This window comes from Diabrotica virgifera, chromosome 8 (assembly GCF_917563875.1).
Source record: "Diabrotica virgifera virgifera chromosome 8, PGI_DIABVI_V3a".
Classification (NCBI taxonomy): domain Eukaryota; kingdom Metazoa; phylum Arthropoda; class Insecta; order Coleoptera; family Chrysomelidae; genus Diabrotica; species Diabrotica virgifera.
In genome coordinates, this window is record NC_065450.1 from 172,870,025 (window position 1) to 172,892,119 (window position 22,095).

Genomic DNA, 22,095 nt, shown 5'->3' on the forward strand with positions numbered 1-22,095 from the left:
ATTTTTTTGTTTTCTTATTGGCTTTGGATTACTTGATCCATTCAGCCACGATAGATACTAAATTACTGTTTGCTACAATATTCCAAATATAATAAGATTACGTACATATGCGCACATATAATATTTATGCACGCACATACATACATATGTAGATCCTGAAATCAATAAAAAGCAAAAAAAATCAAAAAGGGGGGTAGAAACATTAAATTGACCGGCAGGTATACCCTTCATTCATGGCCCTAACCAACTTAAATTAATTTACAAATAGTGAAATTGACAAAAAAACTAAATATATACTTAATACTAATAAATATATAAGTTTTTTTTAACACAGCGCTAAGGCTTCAACCCGGTTCGACACCGCGGAGGTTAGAAATTTGAAATCTTACTGAAGGTTAATGTCACGTACTTACTATCTTATAATTAATTTATCTCTTAATTACAGGTGCATTATGATTTTGGCCTTCGAAATATTTTATCAGTGTTGAGAACACTTGGAGCACAAAAGCGAGCAAATCCAAATGAAACTGAAGAAGTCGTAGTAATGAGAGTTTTAAGGTATCCTTTAGTTCTTTAGTCTTAATTTTGGTAACGGGGGACATGAAGGAGCCTCCACATAGATTGTGATCACTTGTGAATACAATCGGGCGTCCCCTGGAAACGAGTAATGTCGGCTAATCCTTTTAACACCGGTGCACCAATAACACAAATGCAATCAGAATTAAAACGGTCTTTATCAAGGCCATTTTTGATGACGACCTCAAATAATATTGAAGGACTATCAGCAGATAAAGAAGACCTATTTTCTAATATGTGCAGAGAACATGGTGTCGATGTTCTACTGGTTCAAGAAACCCATAGAGATACTGCAAGCCGCAGACCAAGCATTCGGAGTATGAAGCTTATACTGGAGAGACCGCACGACCAATATGGTAGCGCAGTCTTCGTCTGACTAGATATCGACGTAGCGTCCATATCTCTAACAGATCAAAATGACGTCGAGATCCTCACAGTGGAGATAAACTCCTGTACAGTAACGTCAATCTACAAACCACCAAACGCTGACTTTGCTTTTGAGGAACCGAGTAACTTTCAATCACAGCTAATCAAATTCGTACTGGGTGACTTCAACTGTCACAGTGTCGCGTGGGGTTATAACGAAACAGATTCCAATGGCGAAGAAATAGAAAAATGGGCTGAAAGCATGAACCTAAAACTTAATCACGATCCAAAGCAGCCAGCGTCGTTCAACAGCGGAAGATGGCGCAGAGGTTACAACCCAGACAATATATTTGTCAGCGACAGAATTGGAGACCAAGTGATAAAAATCGTTGGAAGCGCCCTCGCAAAGACACAGCACAGACCAATAATTTGTCTTTCCAACGCGGCAATCAGATACGAAATTGTTCCTTTCAAGAGAAGGTTCAACTTTACTAAAGCAAAATGGGGAAAATTCTCTGAAGCATTGAGAAGTTTCCCAGCTAGAACCTTGCCCTGATTCATACGATAAATGTGTAGAAATCGTAAAGCAAGTATCACGGAAATTTATCCCTAGAGGTTGTCGAACTGAGTACATAGCGGAGCTCAATGAAGAATCTAAACCCCTGCTTAAAAGATATGACAGAAGTCACACCCGATCAGATAGCCCATCGTCTTCTAATAAACGGTAAGACGACATCAAGAAAGAACAAGGTAAGAGCTCAACGAAATATCTACGAAGAAAGAGATGTTCTATGTACCTCTTTTTGTCTAGAGGAGATGAGAGGCGCGATCCACCAAATGAAAGATAATAAAGCGGCTGGCCTGAACGACATACGAACAGAACAAATAAAGAACTTTGGACTAAAAACCGTAGAGTGGCTCGTAAAAATGATGAATTGCTGCATCCGTACATTGTAAATTCCCAAAATCTGGAGGAAAGCTAGAGTGGTAGCCCTCTTAAAACCAGGGAAGGATCCGGTGGATTCAAAGAGTTTTAGATCTGTATCTCTCTTGTGCCACCTTTTCAAGGCCTTTGAAAGAATGATACTGAACCGGATCGCAGAATATGTGGAGACTAAAATTATTCCAGAACAAGCAGGATTCAGACCCGGAAAGTGCTGCTGCAGTCAAATTTTTAATCTCACCCAACATATTTAAGATGGTTTTGAACGGAAGGAAATAACAGGAGTAGCGTTCATAGACCTAACTGCCGCCTATGACACAGTTAACCATCAACGGCTACTCGCAAAATTCTACGAAACTACAAAGGATAAAAAGGTTAGTGGAATGTCTCCTCCAGAATAGACGCTTCTACGTAACGCTCCAGTCCAATAACAGTCGGTGGAGGGACCAAAAGAATGGGCTACCACAGGGAAGTGTCCTCGCGCCGATTCTATACAACGTATACACCAACGACCAACCCATACACCAACAAACAAGGCAATTTATTTACGCTGATGGTACAGCTGTGGCAGCTCAGGGAAGAACCTTCAATGAAGTCGAAGTGAAACTGATACTGAACTATTGCTTTATACTACGATAAAAACTATCTGAAACCCAATCCCACAAAAACCCAGGTATGTGCTTTCCACCTGAGAAACAAGCATGCCCGAAGGCCGCTGGAGGTGGAATGGCGTGGTCAGATGCTGGAATACAACGAGACGCCAAAACACCTTGGCGTCCGTCTGGATAGAACTCTGTCTTACCGATACCACTGTCACGATGTCAAGAAGAAAGTAAGTGTCAGAAATAATATCATCCGCAAGCTAACTAATACAAAATGGGGACCGCAACCACACACTCTCCGCACTTCTGCCTTGGTATTATGTTTTTCGGCCGCGGAGTTTGGAGCACCAGTATGGGCAAACTCTGCTCACGCAAAGAACGTCGACTTGGCTCTAAATGAAACGGTCCGTATAATATCGGGTTGCCTGAAACCGACACCAATCGAAGAGGTATACCCCATAGCTGGAATTGGTCCACCACCTATCAGGAGGAAGGTCAAGTCAGAGGTAGAACGAAAAAAGCAGGAGACGGACCGAAGACACCCCTTATATGACCACTAAACTCAGCCAAGCAAACTAAGACCTCGGAAAAGCTTCCTAAAAATATCAAAATCCATCCCCGAAATGCCAGAGACGCGCCGAATACATCTATGGCAAGCGTCAGCTACCACGACACATTTTCCTCACTCAGAGGAAATGGCTGCTGGACACAATTTACCGTATCCGACTTGGAAAATAGTAAACAGACTAAGAACCGGCGTTTCACGTTTTGCTAGTAACCTGAAAAATGGGGATATACTGAATTCGCTCTATCGAGACTCACTTTGACACTGACCTTAGTAATTTCTTTTTTGAAAAGTTCAGTTGTCAGAAGTGACTGGAAATTACTACAAAACCAACGCACCTGCTCATATATAATATTATTAATAGTAAACAGACATAAAAATAACATAAACCTTGCGCTAGTCAATAATTATTTATTTACACCATTATAATGTATTTATGACAAATGAGAAAATTATTTATTTTACAAAATAAAAATATTTTGTAGAAATAAACTTCACAAAACTGTATGAGATTAGTAGACACTCTCACTATTTCTAATAATTCTTCTTTTTTTAATGAAATATTAAGTGGATTTGAGTTGATTTTAGCAGTTAATAGTGTGAGGTAGGAATTTTTGTGTTGCATGTTTCCTATTCCGAATGTGTCAAAAAAAATCTCGCGAGAGCGAATGTAGTATACCAGGAGAACCATACCTACAGCATAGAGTTATATATTAGCATAGAGAGAGTGTCATTCAGAGCGAAGTGACGACACCATCTTTTTTATTTGGATTAGTGCTGTTTCACTTTTACGCATAGTAAAGCTGCTACAGTTGTCCTCCTCTTCCGTGCCTATATTCACACTGAATGTCATCATAGAGTTTCGATACAATGTGTTAGAAAGAGATGCAGCAAACCAGTCCATGAGATCTTGTCGTCATGAAGCGCGGAAGGTAGGCTCCCTCTATGTTAATATATACCTCTATGACCTACAGTTGAGTCCGCGAGTCTTTACCCGTGCGTCATCATTTAAAGCATACGAAATAAGTTGGAAATCTATTTCACGTAACAACAACTGACAGAAATTGGCTACTGTTCCGATTACGGGTTTTATTTTAAAATTTGACGTTATCAAATATATAGAATGTCAAATGTAAGTTTTGCTTCAAAATTTTTGTGCAGAAGTACAGCTACATTTGAAGTAGCTTAATAAATTCTTTTATTATTATTGATTAATAAATAAATAAACAATTTATAAAAAAATTCAATAACATATTTTATTTTTGTTATTTTATTCACTTTGACGGAAATCTAAACACAATCATTTCTTTACTGTGTGAATGACGTTAGCTTTGTATGTTTTAAATATTAATTGCCAGAATATAATTATTTACCTTAAAATTTCAGAGCCCAATATAAAATTAGTTGTGAAAACAACTGTTTGTGTAATATAAAGAAACTTCAAAACGCAAAAATTAGACAAAAACCGCAAGAAATTCAACTGACTGACAGCCACAAAAATAAACAAAGCAGAAACGTCAAACAAGTTGTGCTTAAAATATGAAAACATACCGAATCGTCTTTTTTTGTACCTATCTCTTTTCAATGCACTGAGTCTAGATGGTTCATAAAAATAACATGTGTTTTTACTTAATAACAAACGGCAGCTGGTTTGTCATGAGTTTCATGCGTGGAAGAAAATGATGCTAGATAAAAAGTTTATGTTTTATCTCGCCAGGTATTAATGACGCACGGGTAAAGACTCGCGGACTCAACTGTACAACTGTGGCGCGGTTAAGACCAGCCGGCATCTACTATCATGCACAGAGATGAGAGAGACCTGCACAGAAGAAGACTTAATTATAGCAAATGACAGGGCCATCTATGTGGCCAACGATTGGAAATACAGAATTTCGACTTGTTGGTGTTCCGGACACGGAAAGTAAGCAAGTAATATTGGTAACACAATTATTATCGTTTTGTATATTTGTAGAGATATGAATTTGAGCAAACTAATTGACGAAGATGAACCTCTTTTCCTTTCCCTAATAGAAGATATGTTCCCTGGTATTAAACTAACTACAAAAGCTTGGAAAGACCTGCAAAAAGCTATCACGCATATATGCCAAGAGCTTGGTTTCGTCAATTATCCTTCGTGGAATCTTAAGGTTGTGCAATTGTATGAAACCTCTTTGGTACGGCACGGACTAATGGTTATGGGTAAGAACTATTAACTACCACTTTGATCTTATATTACAACAATTATATTCTATCCATCTAATCAGCCCTAAACATACATCTTTTGATATAGGCGTCCTCTTCCTTCTTTCATGCCTCTCTATCTTGGGCAATTTGCATCCATTTTGACCCAGTGTGTTTCTTCAGGTCATCTGACCATCGCATCTCTGTTCTTTCCCATTTTCGTTTGTGGTTCCACGATCTCCAATATATTATCGTCTTAGTCCATCTTTCATCCTTCTGCCGTAGGGTGTGTCCGGCAAACTTCCATTTAAGCTTTGCTACTTGAGTTGAGACATCTTTCACATTTGTTTTGTTACAGATCCATTCGTTTATTTTCCTGTCTGATAGTTTAATCATAGTTCAGCATTTGTATTTCCATGAATCTTTCTGACTTTTTTGAGTTTTCCGAATGATGCCCAGGCAAATCTTATTGTTCTCTTTATTTCTTCGCTCTGATTTTCCCTATATTTAATCTAGTGATTTGTCCTAGGTATATAATATATTCTTTCACTTGTTCTACTCTTGTTTGTGCCACTGTAATTATTAGTTCTTCTTGTTGACTGGTCATGTTTTTTTATTGCAATTCATCTTCAGTCTTATCTTTGTCAATTCTCTATCTAGTTCTTCCATTGTTCTTTGTAGTTCTTCACTTTTTCCTGTTATTAATGCAATATCATCAGCATTTCGTAAGTGATTCCGATATTGCCTGTTTATGTTTGTTTATAAACATAAAAAATTATAGACTGCACTCGGTGTATTATCCAGATTCATTCAGAGAGAAGAGCATATGGATCTCCTGATGAGGGGCTAAGGAGCCCCGAATCTTGTAGAGTTACTTGCTGTACTCTCTGATTGAACTAGAATTACAATACGACTGCATTTTCTGATTGCAACGAAATTGAAAATGTTTATTCATTTTTGATTTATATATTTACTCTATTTGAAGTATTAAGGGAACCATTCTCGCTGGAACTTTACCGCGTTGAGCAGATGGGACGTAAATTATAAATTGTAAAATTCCCTCATCTTCCTATAGTCTCAGAATCCGCATGGCTTGCATTTTTAGAAGCCACGGATAGTGTAACCAGAGAAGGATTTTCATTATTTTTAGCTGGTAGGATATAAAACGGTATAATTTTATGTGCTATGAGATTGAAAATTTAACCTTTTTTCTAACAGATGTCGCTAGGACATCCCTGCCATTTCGTTCGTTGCAATCCGTGACTGCTCTCAATTATGATGATATTTTTAAATAACGAAAACCGTATGTGATATAGTCCTTAAAGGCCTTTTAATAAATTTTTATACGTTCTACAAACGATTTTTCAACAATTTTTTTGTGATTGATGGTATACAGCCAGCTACAAGAAAAATTCTTTCTTTTCCTTGTGGACAGTATTAATTCATTTATTATAGCTTTTGAATATAGGCCAATACTTACAGAAAGAACTGTATTGGCCATTGTTCGCTAATTTGAAAAGTGTGGCTGTACTTATGGCAGACGTAAAAACTGCTGCTCATAAGATCAACCTCGCAAATTACTCAAGAACGAGAAACTAGAGAAATTCAGGTCTGTTCATTTTGTTGTCTGTACCAAAAACACTAAAGAATATTTTGAAAGCTAACACCTACCATTGTTATAAAGTGCAGACGACTCAAGAAATATTTCCTAATGATCAATTTAAACGGATGGAATTTTGTGAAATTATGATAGAGAGATACAATGAAAATAATATAATTTTTTGAAAAATAATTTTCTTACCACGAGTTCTCTTTCACACTTGACAAGAAACATAATAATCCGTTGCACATTATTGGTCTCAAAAAATAAGCATTTGAATGTATCTGTGCGTACGCAGTATCCACAAAAGTTGAATGTTTAAATTGGGATTGTGGGAGATCATGTTATCGGCCCTATTATACTATTTCATAAATCAAGTTATTCCTGCACTTCAACATCTTCAAATGAACTTTAATGTTTGGTTTCAACAAGACGACTGTCCTTCATAAATATAATGCAAAAGCTATTAGAGACTGTAGTGTCATTAGTACAGAAGGTCCAATAAAATAACCCTCTCGATCACCCGACTTAGCTCCTCAAAATTTTAAGAACTACTAACCCACTAAGGGAGCTAGAGCTCTTTGAAGATGGCGCCTTGTAATTAGTTTTTTTCAAATTATCTCCAGAACTCTTCTATGTATAAAAAAGAAAACTGGTGCGCCTATTTACCTTCCAGAGATAAATCGATTCCAATAATTGCGAATTCCTAGTACATACTGGTATTGGCGTCTGTTTTGGGTAGGGCAAAGGCTATTTCATCGCATAACTTTTTTTTCTTTAACTTTTAAGTAATTTTGACACTGAATTTTTAAATTGTGAGTTGTTCTAGTACTAAAAGGTACTCTTGCTTTAAGTCGGTTTGATGCACCGTTTTTTATAAAAATCGATTTGAAAATTTTTCGTGGTTTGAACGTCTTTCGTTTGAACATTTTCAAGTTTAAGAGTGAAAAATTTAAGTGACCTAAACTTCACTAAATAATATTAAATATTTTTTAATGTCACTATGTCCTATATAGGTCCCACGGGTGCGGGAAAAACAAAATGCATGTTAACTCTAATGAAGTCTATGACAGAAATGGGTATGCCTCATAGAGAACTTCGAATGAATCCGAAAGTAAGTTCAAACATTAAATATGTGTGAGTCCATAGGAACATGAAATGTATAAATAGACTTATTCACAAGTTCTTTTATTTCCTACAGGCGACCGGTTTCGCTTTCTATTTTCTATAATACACAAAGATGTGGTTAGTTAGGGTCTGGTGCGTGTTTAATTGACTATAATAAAGCATTCGTTAAAGTACGACATGAACAATTAATGCGTGTCCTGGAATCAAAGAAGCTGGACTAAAATGACCTCAGGATTATGACGAATTTATACTATAAGCAACGAGCAAAAGTACGTATTAACGATTAGCTGTCAGAGAAAATTGAAATCAGACATGGAGTGAGACAGGAATGCGTGTTGTCGCCAATTTTTTTTTAATGCCTTCTCGGAAGAGGTCTTGAAAAAGCTCTTGAGGGTGAAACAGCTGGAATAAAGGTCAATGGAGTTCCCATTAACAACATTAGATATGCGGATGACTCTGTCATCTTAGCTGAAAACATTGGGGATCTTCAGAGGCTGGTGACCAGAATAGCAGAGTTTGGACAATAATACGGGCTAACAATGAATGCCAAGAAGACAAAGTTTATGAGAATATCGAAAACCCAAAGAAATAACTTAAATTTCTTCATAAACGGATCCAATATCGAACGAGTCGACCAATATGCATACTTTGGAACAATGATCAACTCCACAGGAGATTACTTACAGGAAATCAAAATGAGAATAGAAAAGGCTAGAGCAAATTTTAACAAAATGAGAAAAGTGCTCTGCACAAGAGATTTGAAGTTGGAGCTAAGAGTTAGGTTGGCGAGGTGTTATGTTTTCTCGACTTTGTTTTATGGAATGGAAGCTTGGACCTTGAATGCTGCATCAATGAAAAACTAGAATCATTCGAGTTGTGGGTGTACAGAAGAATTCCGAAAATATCGTGGACAGAACACGTCACAAATAAAGAGGTTCTGAGAAAGATGAATAAAGAAATGGAAATCCTAAATACCATCAAAACAAAAAAATTGGAATATCTTTGACATATTACACGTGAAGAGAGATACAGCTTGCTGCAATTGATTATGCAGGGAAAGATTCAAGGAAAGAGAAGCATAGGCAGACGCAGAATATCGTGGCTGCGCAACCTGAGAGAGTGGTACGGATGTACATCAAATGAACTTTTCAGAGCAGCCGTCTCTAAAATACGAATAGCTATGATGATTGCCGACCTCCGCCGCGGAGATGGCACTTAAAGAAGAAGAAGGGATCTGGTGGACTTCGGCTTAACTGCACCAATTAACAAATATTGAGAAGGTTCTTGAGAAGAGTAATGTTAACAAACCAGTACTCGAGGAATTGTTTGTTTATTACGGAATAAAAAGTGTGGTCACAATAGAGCTATAAGTATGATAGTACATATTTTAAGATTATTCCTTGTATCGGCATCATTTAAGTTTGCTGTACCAGAGACCTGATGGTGCTTTGTATATTACAGAAAGCGAAATCGGTCGTCCATGGTAAATAAAAGTGATTGTGAGTAGGTAAGTGTGTTTAAAATTTTCAAATATTTCATTAAATTAAACTAAACCTGCTGATATTTTAAAAATTGCTCAGCTAGTTGCTTAATTTGTGTTTAAATTCATAATGTCTTTCAGGCAATCACGGCTCCCCAAATGTTTGGAAGATTGGATGTTGCCACGAACGACTGGACAGATGGAATCTTCTCAACTTTATGGAGAAGAACTCTTAAATTTAAGAAAACAGACTATTGTTGGTAAAGTACTGACTATGAATGGTTCGCTATTGACTATGAATGGTTCTGAAATTATGTTCTTGTGTTATATTTTTCATTGAATTTTTCGTACATTAGGGTAACCCACAATGAATTGTTTTACGAATGAAACACAGTGTGGTGAACTTAATAATGAAAGCAACTTAAAAGTGGTGACTGTCCAATAACTAATGTTGGTAAAACTAGTAGAACCTTTAACAAACTTATAGCAGCACACAAAAGAGCTTTTAATAATAGAAAAACAGATTCTACATACCATTTCATCTTTCCTCTATCTATCTTTATTAGAATCTATGGAAATTCATAAATTAAAAATACATGAGTTTGATTAGCCAACTTAAGACAAACAGCTCCCCCTTCTCATTTATTTATTCAGTTTAAGACTATAAAATGTAGACTTAACACCTGTAGTGAAATTAAATTGTAATAAATTTTTGGAAGTGTAGAATACAAAAGTTTGCTTCTTTTTCTTCTTCTTTTTGTGTAGACATGACTCTATCTGTTTTTTCAACCTACCTCCAGTAAGTTGTCGTTTCATCGTTTACGTGGTCTTCCCACTTATCGTCTTCCTATTGGAGAACCGTCTCTCGCCGTCCTTACTACTCTATTTGTTGTTATTCGGCTTATTTGGTCATTCCATTCTACTTTTCTATTCTTACTCTATTATTAATATTCGCCACCTTACACCTCTATCGTACTTCCAGCTCTGTCCCATAGTCTTCTTCTTTAAGTTCCATCTTCTATCGAAGGTTGGAAATCATCATGGCAATGCGGACCCTGTTGACTGCCACCCTAAATAGCTCTGCACTACTGCATTAGAACCATTTCCGTAAGTTCTTAAGCCAGGATGTTCTTCGTCTTCCTACATTTCGCTTTACCCGGATTTTGCCTTGCATAATAAGTTGTAATAATGAGTATTTTTGCCCTCTCATCACATGTCTTAAGTACTCCACGTTTTCATCTTTTGATAGTTAGTATTATTTCCGGTTGATTTCCTATCCTTCTAGTTATTTCCAAGTTCGACATTCATTGACTCCATAATATTCGTAGTTCAAAGGCGGCCAACTTATTCAAATGGACTTATTTCAACGTCCACGCTTCCAAGCCATAAAGAAGAGTAGAGAACATGTAACATCGAAGCATCCTTAGGCGTAGTTCTAACCTTATATCCCGACAACAAAGAAACTTTTTAAGTTTAATGAATGATGCACGTGTTATTTCAATATGTGTCTTAATTTCTTTGATTTGGTCTACATTTGATATTATCCATGTTCCTTAGTATTTTTAGTTATCCACACTCTCAATCACAGTATCTTCAATAGTTAATTGGATGTTTGCGTGTGCTTATTTATTTATTATCATGCATTTAGTTTTCTTTAAATTCATCTTTAGTCCGTACTCATGACAGCGTTCATTAAGGCGCTGCATTACGTTCTGTAAATCATTGTTGTTATCCGTTATTATTACTGTATCGTCTGCAAAACGTAAGTTGTTCAAAACTTCTCCATTAATAAATATACCTTCTATTGAATCTGAGAGCGCTTCTTGAATTACCGCTTCACTGTAGACATTGAAAAGTAGTGGAGACAGCACGCAACCCTGACGGACCCCTCTCTGTATTTTGATATCTTGGGTGTCCTGGTTGTCAACTCTTACCTTGGCAGTTTGATTCCAATATATATTAGATATAATTTTCATGTCACGACTCTCAATATTTTTGCTTTTTAATATATCTACAAGCTTTTTATGTTGAACTTTATCAAATGCCTTTTCAAAGTCTACAAAACATAAGTACATATCCTGATTCATGTTCATGCATCTCTGGGCCAGCACATTCAAGCCGAATCAAGCATCTCGTGTGCTCATACCATTTCTAAAGCCAAATTGTGTGTCACTGATTTCATATTCGAGAGTTTTAACAATTCTGCTGTGTATTATTTTCAAAAATGTTTTAAGTGTGTGACTCATTAAAGATAGTGTTCTGTGATCCGAACGGGTTGTTGCACTTTACTTTTTGGGAATTGCTACAAAGGTCTATTGCAGCCATTGTCTGGGGATTCTGGCAGTCTGATATATTAGATTAAAGAGTTCAACCATTACATCAATACCATCTTCATCAATAAGTTTTAATAATTTGATGGGCACATCATCTGGTCCAGTAGCTTTTCCCCCTTTTTCGTGTTTTTAATGGCATAGATGACTTCTTCTCTTAATATTGGTCGTCCGGTACCCTTTGTGATTTCTAATGACAGTTTTCATCTTTCATCATTAAAGAGTTGTTGGATGTAATTGGTCCAGTGACACAAACTCTCCTTCACGTCACTAATAATATCTCCTTTATCATTTTTAAGGGCATTCGTTCTTGTGTTTTTTCTAGAACCTGTCATTTCTTAGATTTTTTTGTGTAAATTAAAGCTGTCATACTTTTTATCCAAGTGTTCTATTTCTATGCATCTGTCGGAGACCCACCTCTCTTTTGCCTCTCGAATTTTCTTTCTGATGTTTCTCTGAATTTCTTTGTATTTATTCGGGTCTTTTGTTTTTTGTTTTCTTCGTTCTTCCATAAGTTCAAGAATTTCTACTGTCATCCAAGATGACTGTCTTACTACTCTGTTTCATAGTGTCTTACTATTTTTCAGAGAAGAAGAGTTTTCATCTCTGCTGTTTCTAGCAAGCTATTTGTCTTCTATGTATCAGGTCGTGATTCTTTAGCTTATGTTATTATTGGTCTGATGACCGTTTGGTAAATTCAGCCTTTCATTAATTTTCCCATATTTTTATTTCTTCATATTGTTTCATTCAGGCAACTTGTAGTTCTATTGACTATATTCACTTGATCTTCCACTTATATTTCGAGATTTCCGTAGCTAGATAATGTGATGCCTACATATTTAAACCCCATCATTAATTTGTTCTTTTATCTGACCCCCCAGCTATAATTTATATCTTTTTGGGTTTGCTGTTATAGGTACCCATGTGTTTTGTCTTTTTTGAAAAAATTAACATGTTAAATTTTCTGGCTGTTATATTAAATTGGTGCAGCATACGTTGTAAATCATCTTCACTTTGAGAGGTTAGGATTGCATCATCTGCATAGCAGATTCTTTTGAGTTGTTTTTCTCCCATTTAGTATCCTTTTTTTGTTCCTTACTTTTTTTATTATTTCATCCATGATCAGGTTGAACCATAAAGGACTCGGGGAATCCCCTTGTCCAATCCCATGCCCAGCTTCAATTTCGTCAGTTAGTTCTTCTTCTACTTTTACTTGTATTGTGCTGTTTTGGTAGATATTATCGATCGTTTTAATTATTCCTAGAGGTACTTTCCTTGAGTACAAAAAATGGATAAGTTATTTAATTTGTCCTTGTCAAATGCCTTCTTAAGGTTCACGAAAGATTAATATACCGGTTTGTTGTATTCTAATGAATTCCCTTGAACTTCATTATAAATAAAGCATCGGTACATGATCTTCCCAGTTTAAAACCTGGTTGTTCTTCTGCTAGTGTTACAAAATTTTGAGTGTTTTGTTCTTAGATTTGACTTCTGCAATTTAAAATTTATTTTTTATTTATCCTTTTCATTAATACAGGGTGTCCCAGACGAATTTATCTAGGCTACATCTCTTAAACGAATAGAGATTTTCGAATGGGACAAAAACTGATATATTCCATTTGTTTGTAATACTCTTTAATATGGCGTAGAAAAAATCATCTCCTAAATATTCATCCTTAAGTTACAACCCCTAACTTTAATTTTTTAATAGCACCCTGTACATTTTACTATGTTTTTGGATGTGGTCTTCTATCGTCTATTCAACAGATTTTTTAAAAATAAAATCGGTTCGTAAGTAGTCAAGAAAATATCAGTATATTTTTGTTAATTATTATGTGTCAGAGACTAATTTATCCAGGCTATATTTCTTAAACGAATAGAGATTTTCGAATGGGATAAAAACTGATCTATTCTATTTTTAACACTCTTTAATATGGCGCAGAAAAATTCATCCCCTAAATATTCATCGTTTAGGTGCAACCCCTAGCTTTAATTTTTTTTAGCACCCTGTATATCTTTTTATAGTTTTGGATGTGGTCTGCTACCGTCTATTCAAGAAATTTTTTAAAAATAAAGTCGGTTCGTAAGTTACCAAGAAAATATCAGTTATTTTTTGTTAATTATTATGTGTCCCAGACTAATTATTTATCCAGACTATATTTCTTAAACGAATAGAGATTTTCAAATGGGACAAAAACTGATCTATTCTATTTGTAATACATTTTAATATGGCTTAAAAAAATGATCCCCTAAATTTGCATCTCTTAGTCACAACCCCTAAATTTAATTTTTTAAATAGTACCCTGTAACTTAGGGATGAATATTTAGGGATGAATTTTTTCTACTCCATGTTAAAGTATATTACAAATAGAACAGATGAGTTTTTGTCCCATTCGAAAATCTCTATTCGTTTAAAAATTATAGCCTGGATAAATTAGTCACTATGGGACATATGATTAACAAAAATAAACTGACATTTTCTTGACTACTTACGAACCGATTTTATTTTTAAAAAATCTGTTCAATAGACGATAGAAGACCAGTGGCGGCTCGTGACCTCAGTATCCGGGTAGGCAACACATATGGTGTATAATAATATAATTATATGTACATTGTACATACCTATATAGGTACAGGGTGTTTGGTAAAGAATGGGCCATAGCTTAACCTTACATTCCTGAGCTTAAAATTGGTCGATTTAAGCTAACTTTTAACTTAATAAATAAATGCTTTTTCATGCTTTACTCGGTTTTAGAGTACAAAAAGCCAAGTGTTGTAAAGTATTCTGAGACGCATTGTTGGAGAAGCTCCTCCTAGCGGCGCCGCTTGATACTATCGTATCTCGGTTAACAGAATCCTGACCCTTGGTCGAAATTTATTTTATTTATTTCGTCATTCCCCGTCAGAGGACAGTCTAACCACAATATACTGCAGATATTTTAATAGATGCAGTTCTTCTTCGTTTCGAGTTGATTCAATTCAGTCTACTTGCAATAGCCTCTTTGAAAAAGGGTAGAGACCCAGAAACACTGTGTCAGAGGATGGCAAGAGACTCGAATTGAATCAAAACGAAAACGATTATTTTCTTTTTCTTTTTCATGCTTTACTCGGTTTTAGAGTACAAAATGACCAAGTGTTGTAAAGTATTCTGAGACGCATTGTTGGAGAAGCTCCTCCTTGCGGCGCCGCTTGATACTATCGTATCTCGGTTAACAGAATCCTGACTCTTGGTCGAAATTTATTTTATTTATTTCAACATTTTTATTCCCTTAATATTTTTACTTTAAAAAGGTATACTACATTCATCTCGCTAAGCTCAACTGTTTTCGAGATAAACGCATTTTAAGTCTGCGATACAACATAATTTTTGCATATCATTGTAGCTAGACCCGAAAAATATACTTGAAACCATAATAATTGTGCCAGTTCTCATATTTATGTCGCAAATTCCATTTGAAGAAATTTGAGATACATTTTTGTAAATTTGTATGATTTTAAGTTATTTTTCGGGTGTAACTGTAACTACAATGATATGCTGCAAAAAATTATGTTGCTTCGCAGATTTAAAATGCGTTTATCTCGAAATAAAAACGGTTGAGTTTAGCGAGATGAATGTAGTATATCTTTTTTAAGTAAAAATGTTAATAGAATAAAATTTTGTATTTAGAAAGTATGTAGAGTGGGTAATAAAAAAATTGAACCTATTAAATTAGCGCTGAAAGGCGTATGTGGCGCCCCCTGGATAATACATCATTTTTGGTGACGAATTTAGATTTCTCGTCTCAAAAAATTCCCGCTTACCAAATTTTGTGTTATTATCCCATGTCTGTTAGGAAATATTCAAGAATAAATAAAATAAAAGTTTTAACTTTGACACCCTGTGTTTCGGTTATTATCAACTTTCGTACTAAGGTAAGTTAGCTCAAATCGACATATTTTAACCTCAGGAATCTAGTGTTAAGCTATAGCTCATTCTTTACCAAACACCTTGTATACAGTGTGTCGCATTTAAGATGAAGACACCCTTATATTTCGGCTATTAAAATAAATACAGATTTGAAATTTTGCAGTCATTGATTTTGATGGTTTACACTTTTTAAGATAGTCAACTGAAATTTAAATTTTAAACGCGGCCTACTGCGAATTCACAAACAGGACGAATTTTCAATATTTTGTTTCGCGTTAGAGATATCGCAAAAACTCATTTGGAAAAATTGTTAGAAATATTATTCTGACCCCACATACCAAATTTCACGACAAAATTCGAACTTTTCGTTTTTTCAGAATTGGTAGTCAAGATCCTAAAACATGCAATTGGCAGTTCCGAGATGCAGCTCGACACAACCAATGTCAAAGGCTCAAAAAAATCTAGCCTACCTATAGCCCGAAAATACACGGCCAGGCAAGCGACAATACAGCCGCTGTGCTTAGCGTAAAGAGTGAGACAAATGCGAATTCTGTTCGGCTACTTTTTAGAGAGCCTGCCCTAGGGTAAAGCCGTCGTAGTAATGCTACGCTACGGGTAGCGTACAATAATTATTAGAACTTCAGAGATGAATTAAAAAGTAGCTTTGCTTTATTTTAGATTTTTAGATACTTCGGTATTGTCTCAAAATTTATAAATTACAGTTTTGAAATAAGTAATTTATATTAATAAATAATTTATCATTGTACATTTGAAGAGGTTAGGCGGCGCCTACCTTGCCTACCCTGACGGGCCGCCCCTGTAGAAGACCACATCCAAAACTACAAAAAAATTTATAGGCTGTTATTAAAAAAATTAAAGTTTGAGGTTGTAACTAAGGAATGAATATTTAGGGGATGATTTTCTCTACGCCATATTAAAGTGTAATACAAATGAAATAGATCAGTTTTTTCCCATTCGAAAATCTCTATTAGTTTAAGAGATATAGCCTGGATAAATTAGTCTGGGGCACCCCGTATTCTACTGAATGACTAATTATGTATTTTTGTTCCACATTTAGGTTAATTTTGGATGGTCCTGTAGATGCAGTATGGATAGAAAACCTAAACTCAGTTTTAGACGATAACAAAACTTTAACTCTAGCCAATGGCGACAGAATAGTGATGGCAAATAACTGTAAATTGGTATTCGAACCGGACAATGTTGATAACGCAAGCCCAGCCACTGTATCCCGAATGGGTATGGTATTCATGAGTTCTTCGGTCCTTCCTTGGTCACCGATCTTAGAGGCTTGGTTGAAAACTAGATCAGCGCAAGAAGCTGATTCTATCAGAAATCATTTTAACAGATGCTATGATGACCTTCACGTTTTCGTGCAGACCAGATTAAAAGCCAAGATGTTTGTAAGGGAAGCTCTGTACGTAAGACAGTGTTACGATGTTTTACAAGGGGTATTAGATATCTTTGAAGAACCAAGTAAGTTTAAGTACATAGTTTTATTTAAATATATCAGCAATAAGTGCAGTGCCGTACCTAACCGTGATCTATTTTGTTTCTGACAAATCAATTACTTGATGAGCCCCTAGACCAAAAGCCAGTAACATTTGTGTTTTTCTTAGTGGTACATTTTCGCCTTGTGTTATATGTAGCATATATGTATTTAAGAATATGTATTGTGACGGGTAGCTCTTTTAAGACGACAGACTCAGTAAAACACAGGTTAAAAACAAAGTAAATATATTTAAGGTATTTACGTACAGATCAAAATAAGTAAAATAAAATATAATTCTATATATCGCCCCGTTGCAGAGAAGTCCCCTGGATAGACATCTGCAAAAGAAAAACAAAATTAATAACAAATCGAAATATCCTTACACCTTACTCCAGTGTAAGACACACACAGTCACGAGATCAAAATATTAATAATTTATCAGGAGCACGTTCACTTCACGGCTACCGTTTAATTATGAGTCTGCGAATCACGTCAGTACGGTGCACCTCGCTACTCAAGTTGGGCTGCCTCAGTATGCAAATCACGTCAGTACGGTGCACCTGGCTACTCAGGTCGTCCTGCCTCGCTCATTTCGCTTGGCTGGTGTTGGAGCCCACAGCTGTCGCTTCAAGACTGGAGAATGTCCGTTCGGTGGCCTCCTTAAGTACCTCTCTGTCTGGGCTGTTTTGGAGAAGTGGAAATGAGTGGGATCGACGGGATAAGACGGGAAGTTAAGACGATTATTTATTAAAGAGATTACGAAATCACACAACCTGCGAAGCAATACGGCAGATAACAAGAAAACAAAGAAAAGTCGGAGTGACCGCCAGCGAAAAACGGATCAGAAGGGTTCATAATTGAATCAGTAGCTCATATTCCTGCTAAGAATGACAGGCCCGTATACCCATTATGTGGGTAAAACTTCTATTACCCAATCTATTTATTACAGGGCCTTATTCGTAAGGAAGTTGGCTATTACATTTGCACATTTAATCTTATTTGCAGCCGCCCTGAATATTTCTATGGAGGTCATACTCGTCAATTTTCGTAGATTTTTAAGCCAAGAGTTGCGTTTTCTTCCTGGTCCCTTTTGCTATTGATTTTGCATTCGATTATAAGTTGGAGCATTTCATACTTTTGATTTCTTACGATGTGACCAAAATATTCTGTTTTTCATTCTACTTTGGTTGGTTTTATTATAAGCATAAGCTCTTTCCTTGTTTATCCCCGGCAAGACTTTCGCATTTGTCGTAGGCTCATGTAAGATATTCTGAGCATTTTACGGTAACAACAGAGTTAGAACGCTTGGATCTTTTTTTGTGTTGCTTCTGTCATTGTCCAGGCTTCAACACCATACAGCAAGGTAGAGAAAACCTAACACAGTATTCTAGTTCTTAATGAGATACCCAGCTGGCGGTTGCACAGAACTTTTTGCATTTTGTAAAAGACTATACGTGCCTTTTCCAGACGGGTTCTTATCTCTAGTGAGTGGTCCCAAGTCTCATCAAGATTACTTCCAAGGTACGTTATTCTTATTACTATTTCCAAATCTGTGCCGTCGACATTGACCTTCACCCTTTTGTTTTGGTGTTTGTTGATGACCATCGTTTTTGACTTCTTTATATTCAACTTCATTCCAAATTCTCTACAGGCTGTCGGTACTCGGTCCATTAGGCGTTGCAGTCATCAGCGTATCGCAGGTTATTTATACAGAGCCCGTTTATAATTATACCATCCGAGATGCCTTTCAAAGCTTTCTTAAATATCTTCTCAGAGTAAACGTTAAATAGCAAAGGTGACAGAACACATCCCTGTCTTACTTCTTTCTCGATATTGATTTTTGCAGATTTTTCGCTTTTTATTCGGATTTTATCTAGCCTTTTTTCTTGGTATAGGTTAGATGATCCTTAAGTATTTATCGTCGATATTGCATGACCTTAAAATATTTGTTAGTTTATCATGTTCCACCAGGTCAAAAGCCTTCTGAAAGTCTATAAAACAGATGTATACATCAGAATCGACTACATCTTTACATCTTTCAACTAGCATACGTATTGAAAAAAATGCTTGTCTTGTTCCAAAGCCATTCCTAAAACCAAATTGAGTTTGACCAATGTGTTCGTCTAGTTTATTGTATGCTTATGTAATGCTTATACATTTTTCAGCATATGTACATCAGGCTAATAATCCTAATATGGTCTTTTTATTTCTTGGGGTTTCTCTTCTTTGGTATTGGTATAAATACCGATGTCAGCCAATCATTTGGTATTATGGCTGTTTCGTATATTGTATTAAATATTCTTCCATCACTTCGATGTGTTTGTCTAATAATATATTTATTATCTCATTTGGGATGTTATCTTCCCCAGCAGGTTCTCCGTTCTTTATTTGCTTTTCTGCTTTGATAATTCCCTCCTTTGTGATATAAGGTCCAGTCGACACCTCCTGCATACAAATGTTCATCCTTTCTTGGTATTGGAAAATCTCTTCCACGCATTCTCTCCATCTACCTATTTGATCTTATATGTTCAGTAGCGAGTTCCCCTGCTTATCTTCGATGAAAGACGTAGGTGTTTGTTTCCATATTCCCGCGACTCGTTTTAATTTTTATGTAGGTTGAAAGTATCATGCCTTTGTTCCAACTCTTCAATTTCTTGGCGTCGTTCACTTAGTCAGGTTTCTTTGACTTGTTGGATCTTTATTCTGATATTCTTGTATGTTTGCTTGTATATTGTTTATTTTTTGCCTCTGTATTTTCTTATTTCATCCACCATTTTTAATATTTCTTTTGTCCTCCTTTCTTTTGAATTCCGTCCTTATATATCTTAATATTCTACAGACATCCTAAAATAACAATCAGTGTAATATATTTTTATGTTCACCATTAATAGGATATTTTCAAGGTGGTTTAGACTATAACCTTAATGGTTTTCCATCGATATACATGTTGTTTCATTTTCAGAAACATGGAGTGATAGACAAATAGAACGATTGGTACTATTCTCAATAATGTGGTCCTTGGGAGCACTGTTAGAGTTAGACGACAGACAAAAACTTGAAGAATTTGCTTTAACCCACCCGTCCAAAATGGATTGGCCAAAAGCTCAGGAAGGAGAAACCATTTTTGAATTTGTAGTTAATCCAGACAATGGAAGATGGGAACACTGGAAATCCAGAGTTGAACCCTTTGTATATCCTACAGATACCGTGCTAGAATTTACTTCGATATTGGTACCTAATGTTGACAACGTTAGAACAGCCTTTTTAATACATACGATAGCCAAACAGGGTAAAGCTGTATTGCTAATTGGTAAGTAATTAGAATCATATTTAATTATTTTTATACTAGTACTGTGTTTGTAGGTGAACCCGGAACTGCCAAAACCGTTATGATTAAGGGTTATTGCTCAACTTTTGATCCTGAATATAAACTGAACAAATGCTTTAATTTTTCTTCTGCTACTACTCCAAACATGGTTCAGGTAAATTTGTAGTTCAACTAATATTACAACGTTACATTTTAAAAGCCTTCTCACAACCCGTAATGAGGCGTTGGGCGCCAATGTTTAACGCTTTTATAGCACTTCCACAGACAGCTGAAGTGCTTTTGTAGAATAATAGTCCAGGGTAATAAGGTTTTTTCCATGACACTCGAGCAGCCAGGGTACTGAAGCATTTTTTCGACAGGTAATACCTATAAGAGTAAATTGTAACTATTTCCTGCGTAGGATCTGGCGGCCATTTTTATTTATAAACAATTAAGTGTCAAAAAATGGCATTTTTCTCTTTTTTTTCAAATCAATGGAAAACAGTCAAACTTATGGTTTTTTTAGAACAAATATCTTTGAGATTATGGAAAAAGCTTTAAAATGACTTATTACAAAGTTTGATATACTCATTTATTGTTAATATAATTGCGAAAAAAGGTCGGAATTTCAAAAAAAATTAATTTCGCAATATCTATTGTAAAAATTAGTGTACAGCTTTGAAATTCTTGTCATATAAGGGTTCTTTGGTGCTTAATATGTGATAAAAATTTCAAAGCGATTCATTCAATTGTTTAAATTTTATTCAAATTGTTTATCCCAGAGAGCATTTTTTTTACCATAACATAAGTCAGAGAAAAATGACTTTAGAACCATTCCAAAGGTGTCAAATGAAAGAGCATGAGCTATATTTTCAATTTGGTTTAAAAAAAGCGAATAAAAGATGCGTTTATTAGTAATAAATAATTATGCAAAAGTATCGTAAATCTTTCCTTATAAACTTTTTATTTTGTTATATAAAAAATTATATATATTTATTACAATTTTTTATCAATTATGATATAAATAACATTACTTGGTAGTTGTGCACTTAAAACAGGGTAAAAAAGTTAATTTTTTTGGAAAAAGTTATTCAAAAAGTTTATAAGGAGAGATTTACGATACTTTTGCACAATTATTTATTACTAATAAATGCATTTTTTATTCACTTTTTTAAACCAAGTTGAAAACATAGTTCATGCTCTTCCATTTGACACCTGTGGAATGGTTCTAACGTCATTTTTTTCTGACTTATGTTAGTGCAAAAAAATGCTCACTGAGATAAACAATTCGAATAAAATTTAAACAATTGAATGAATCGCTTTGAAATTTTTATCACATATTAAGCACTAAAGAACCCTCATTCGACAAAAATTTCAAACCTGTACACTAATTTTTACAGCAGTTATTGCAAAAATAATTTTTTTGGCAATTCCGACCTTTTTTCGCAATTATATTAACAATAAATGAGTATATCAAACTTTGTAATATGTCATTTTAAAGCTTTTTCCATAATCTCAAAGATATTTGTACTAAAAAAATCATAAGTTTCACTGTTTTCCATTGATTTGAAAAAAAAAAGGGAAAATGCCATTTTTTGAC

The 22,095-nt window shown here is 35.3% G+C and overlaps 1 protein-coding gene across 1 annotated transcript in view; it reads left to right on the forward strand.

The window, feature by feature from the left end:
- Nucleotides 1-22,095, forward strand: part of LOC126889868 (dynein axonemal heavy chain 8) — a 424,246-nt gene that overhangs the window by 198,076 nt on the left and 204,075 nt on the right. The window contains exons 33-39 of the mRNA XM_050658553.1: nt 446-558; nt 5,025-5,251; nt 7,850-7,947; nt 9,583-9,701; nt 16,757-17,172; nt 20,151-20,498; nt 20,552-20,670. Of these exons, the coding sequence (XP_050514510.1) occupies nt 446-558; nt 5,025-5,251; nt 7,850-7,947; nt 9,583-9,701; nt 16,757-17,172; nt 20,151-20,498; nt 20,552-20,670 (1,440 nt within the window). The remainder of the gene's footprint in view (nt 1-445; nt 559-5,024; nt 5,252-7,849; nt 7,948-9,582; nt 9,702-16,756; nt 17,173-20,150; nt 20,499-20,551; nt 20,671-22,095) is intronic.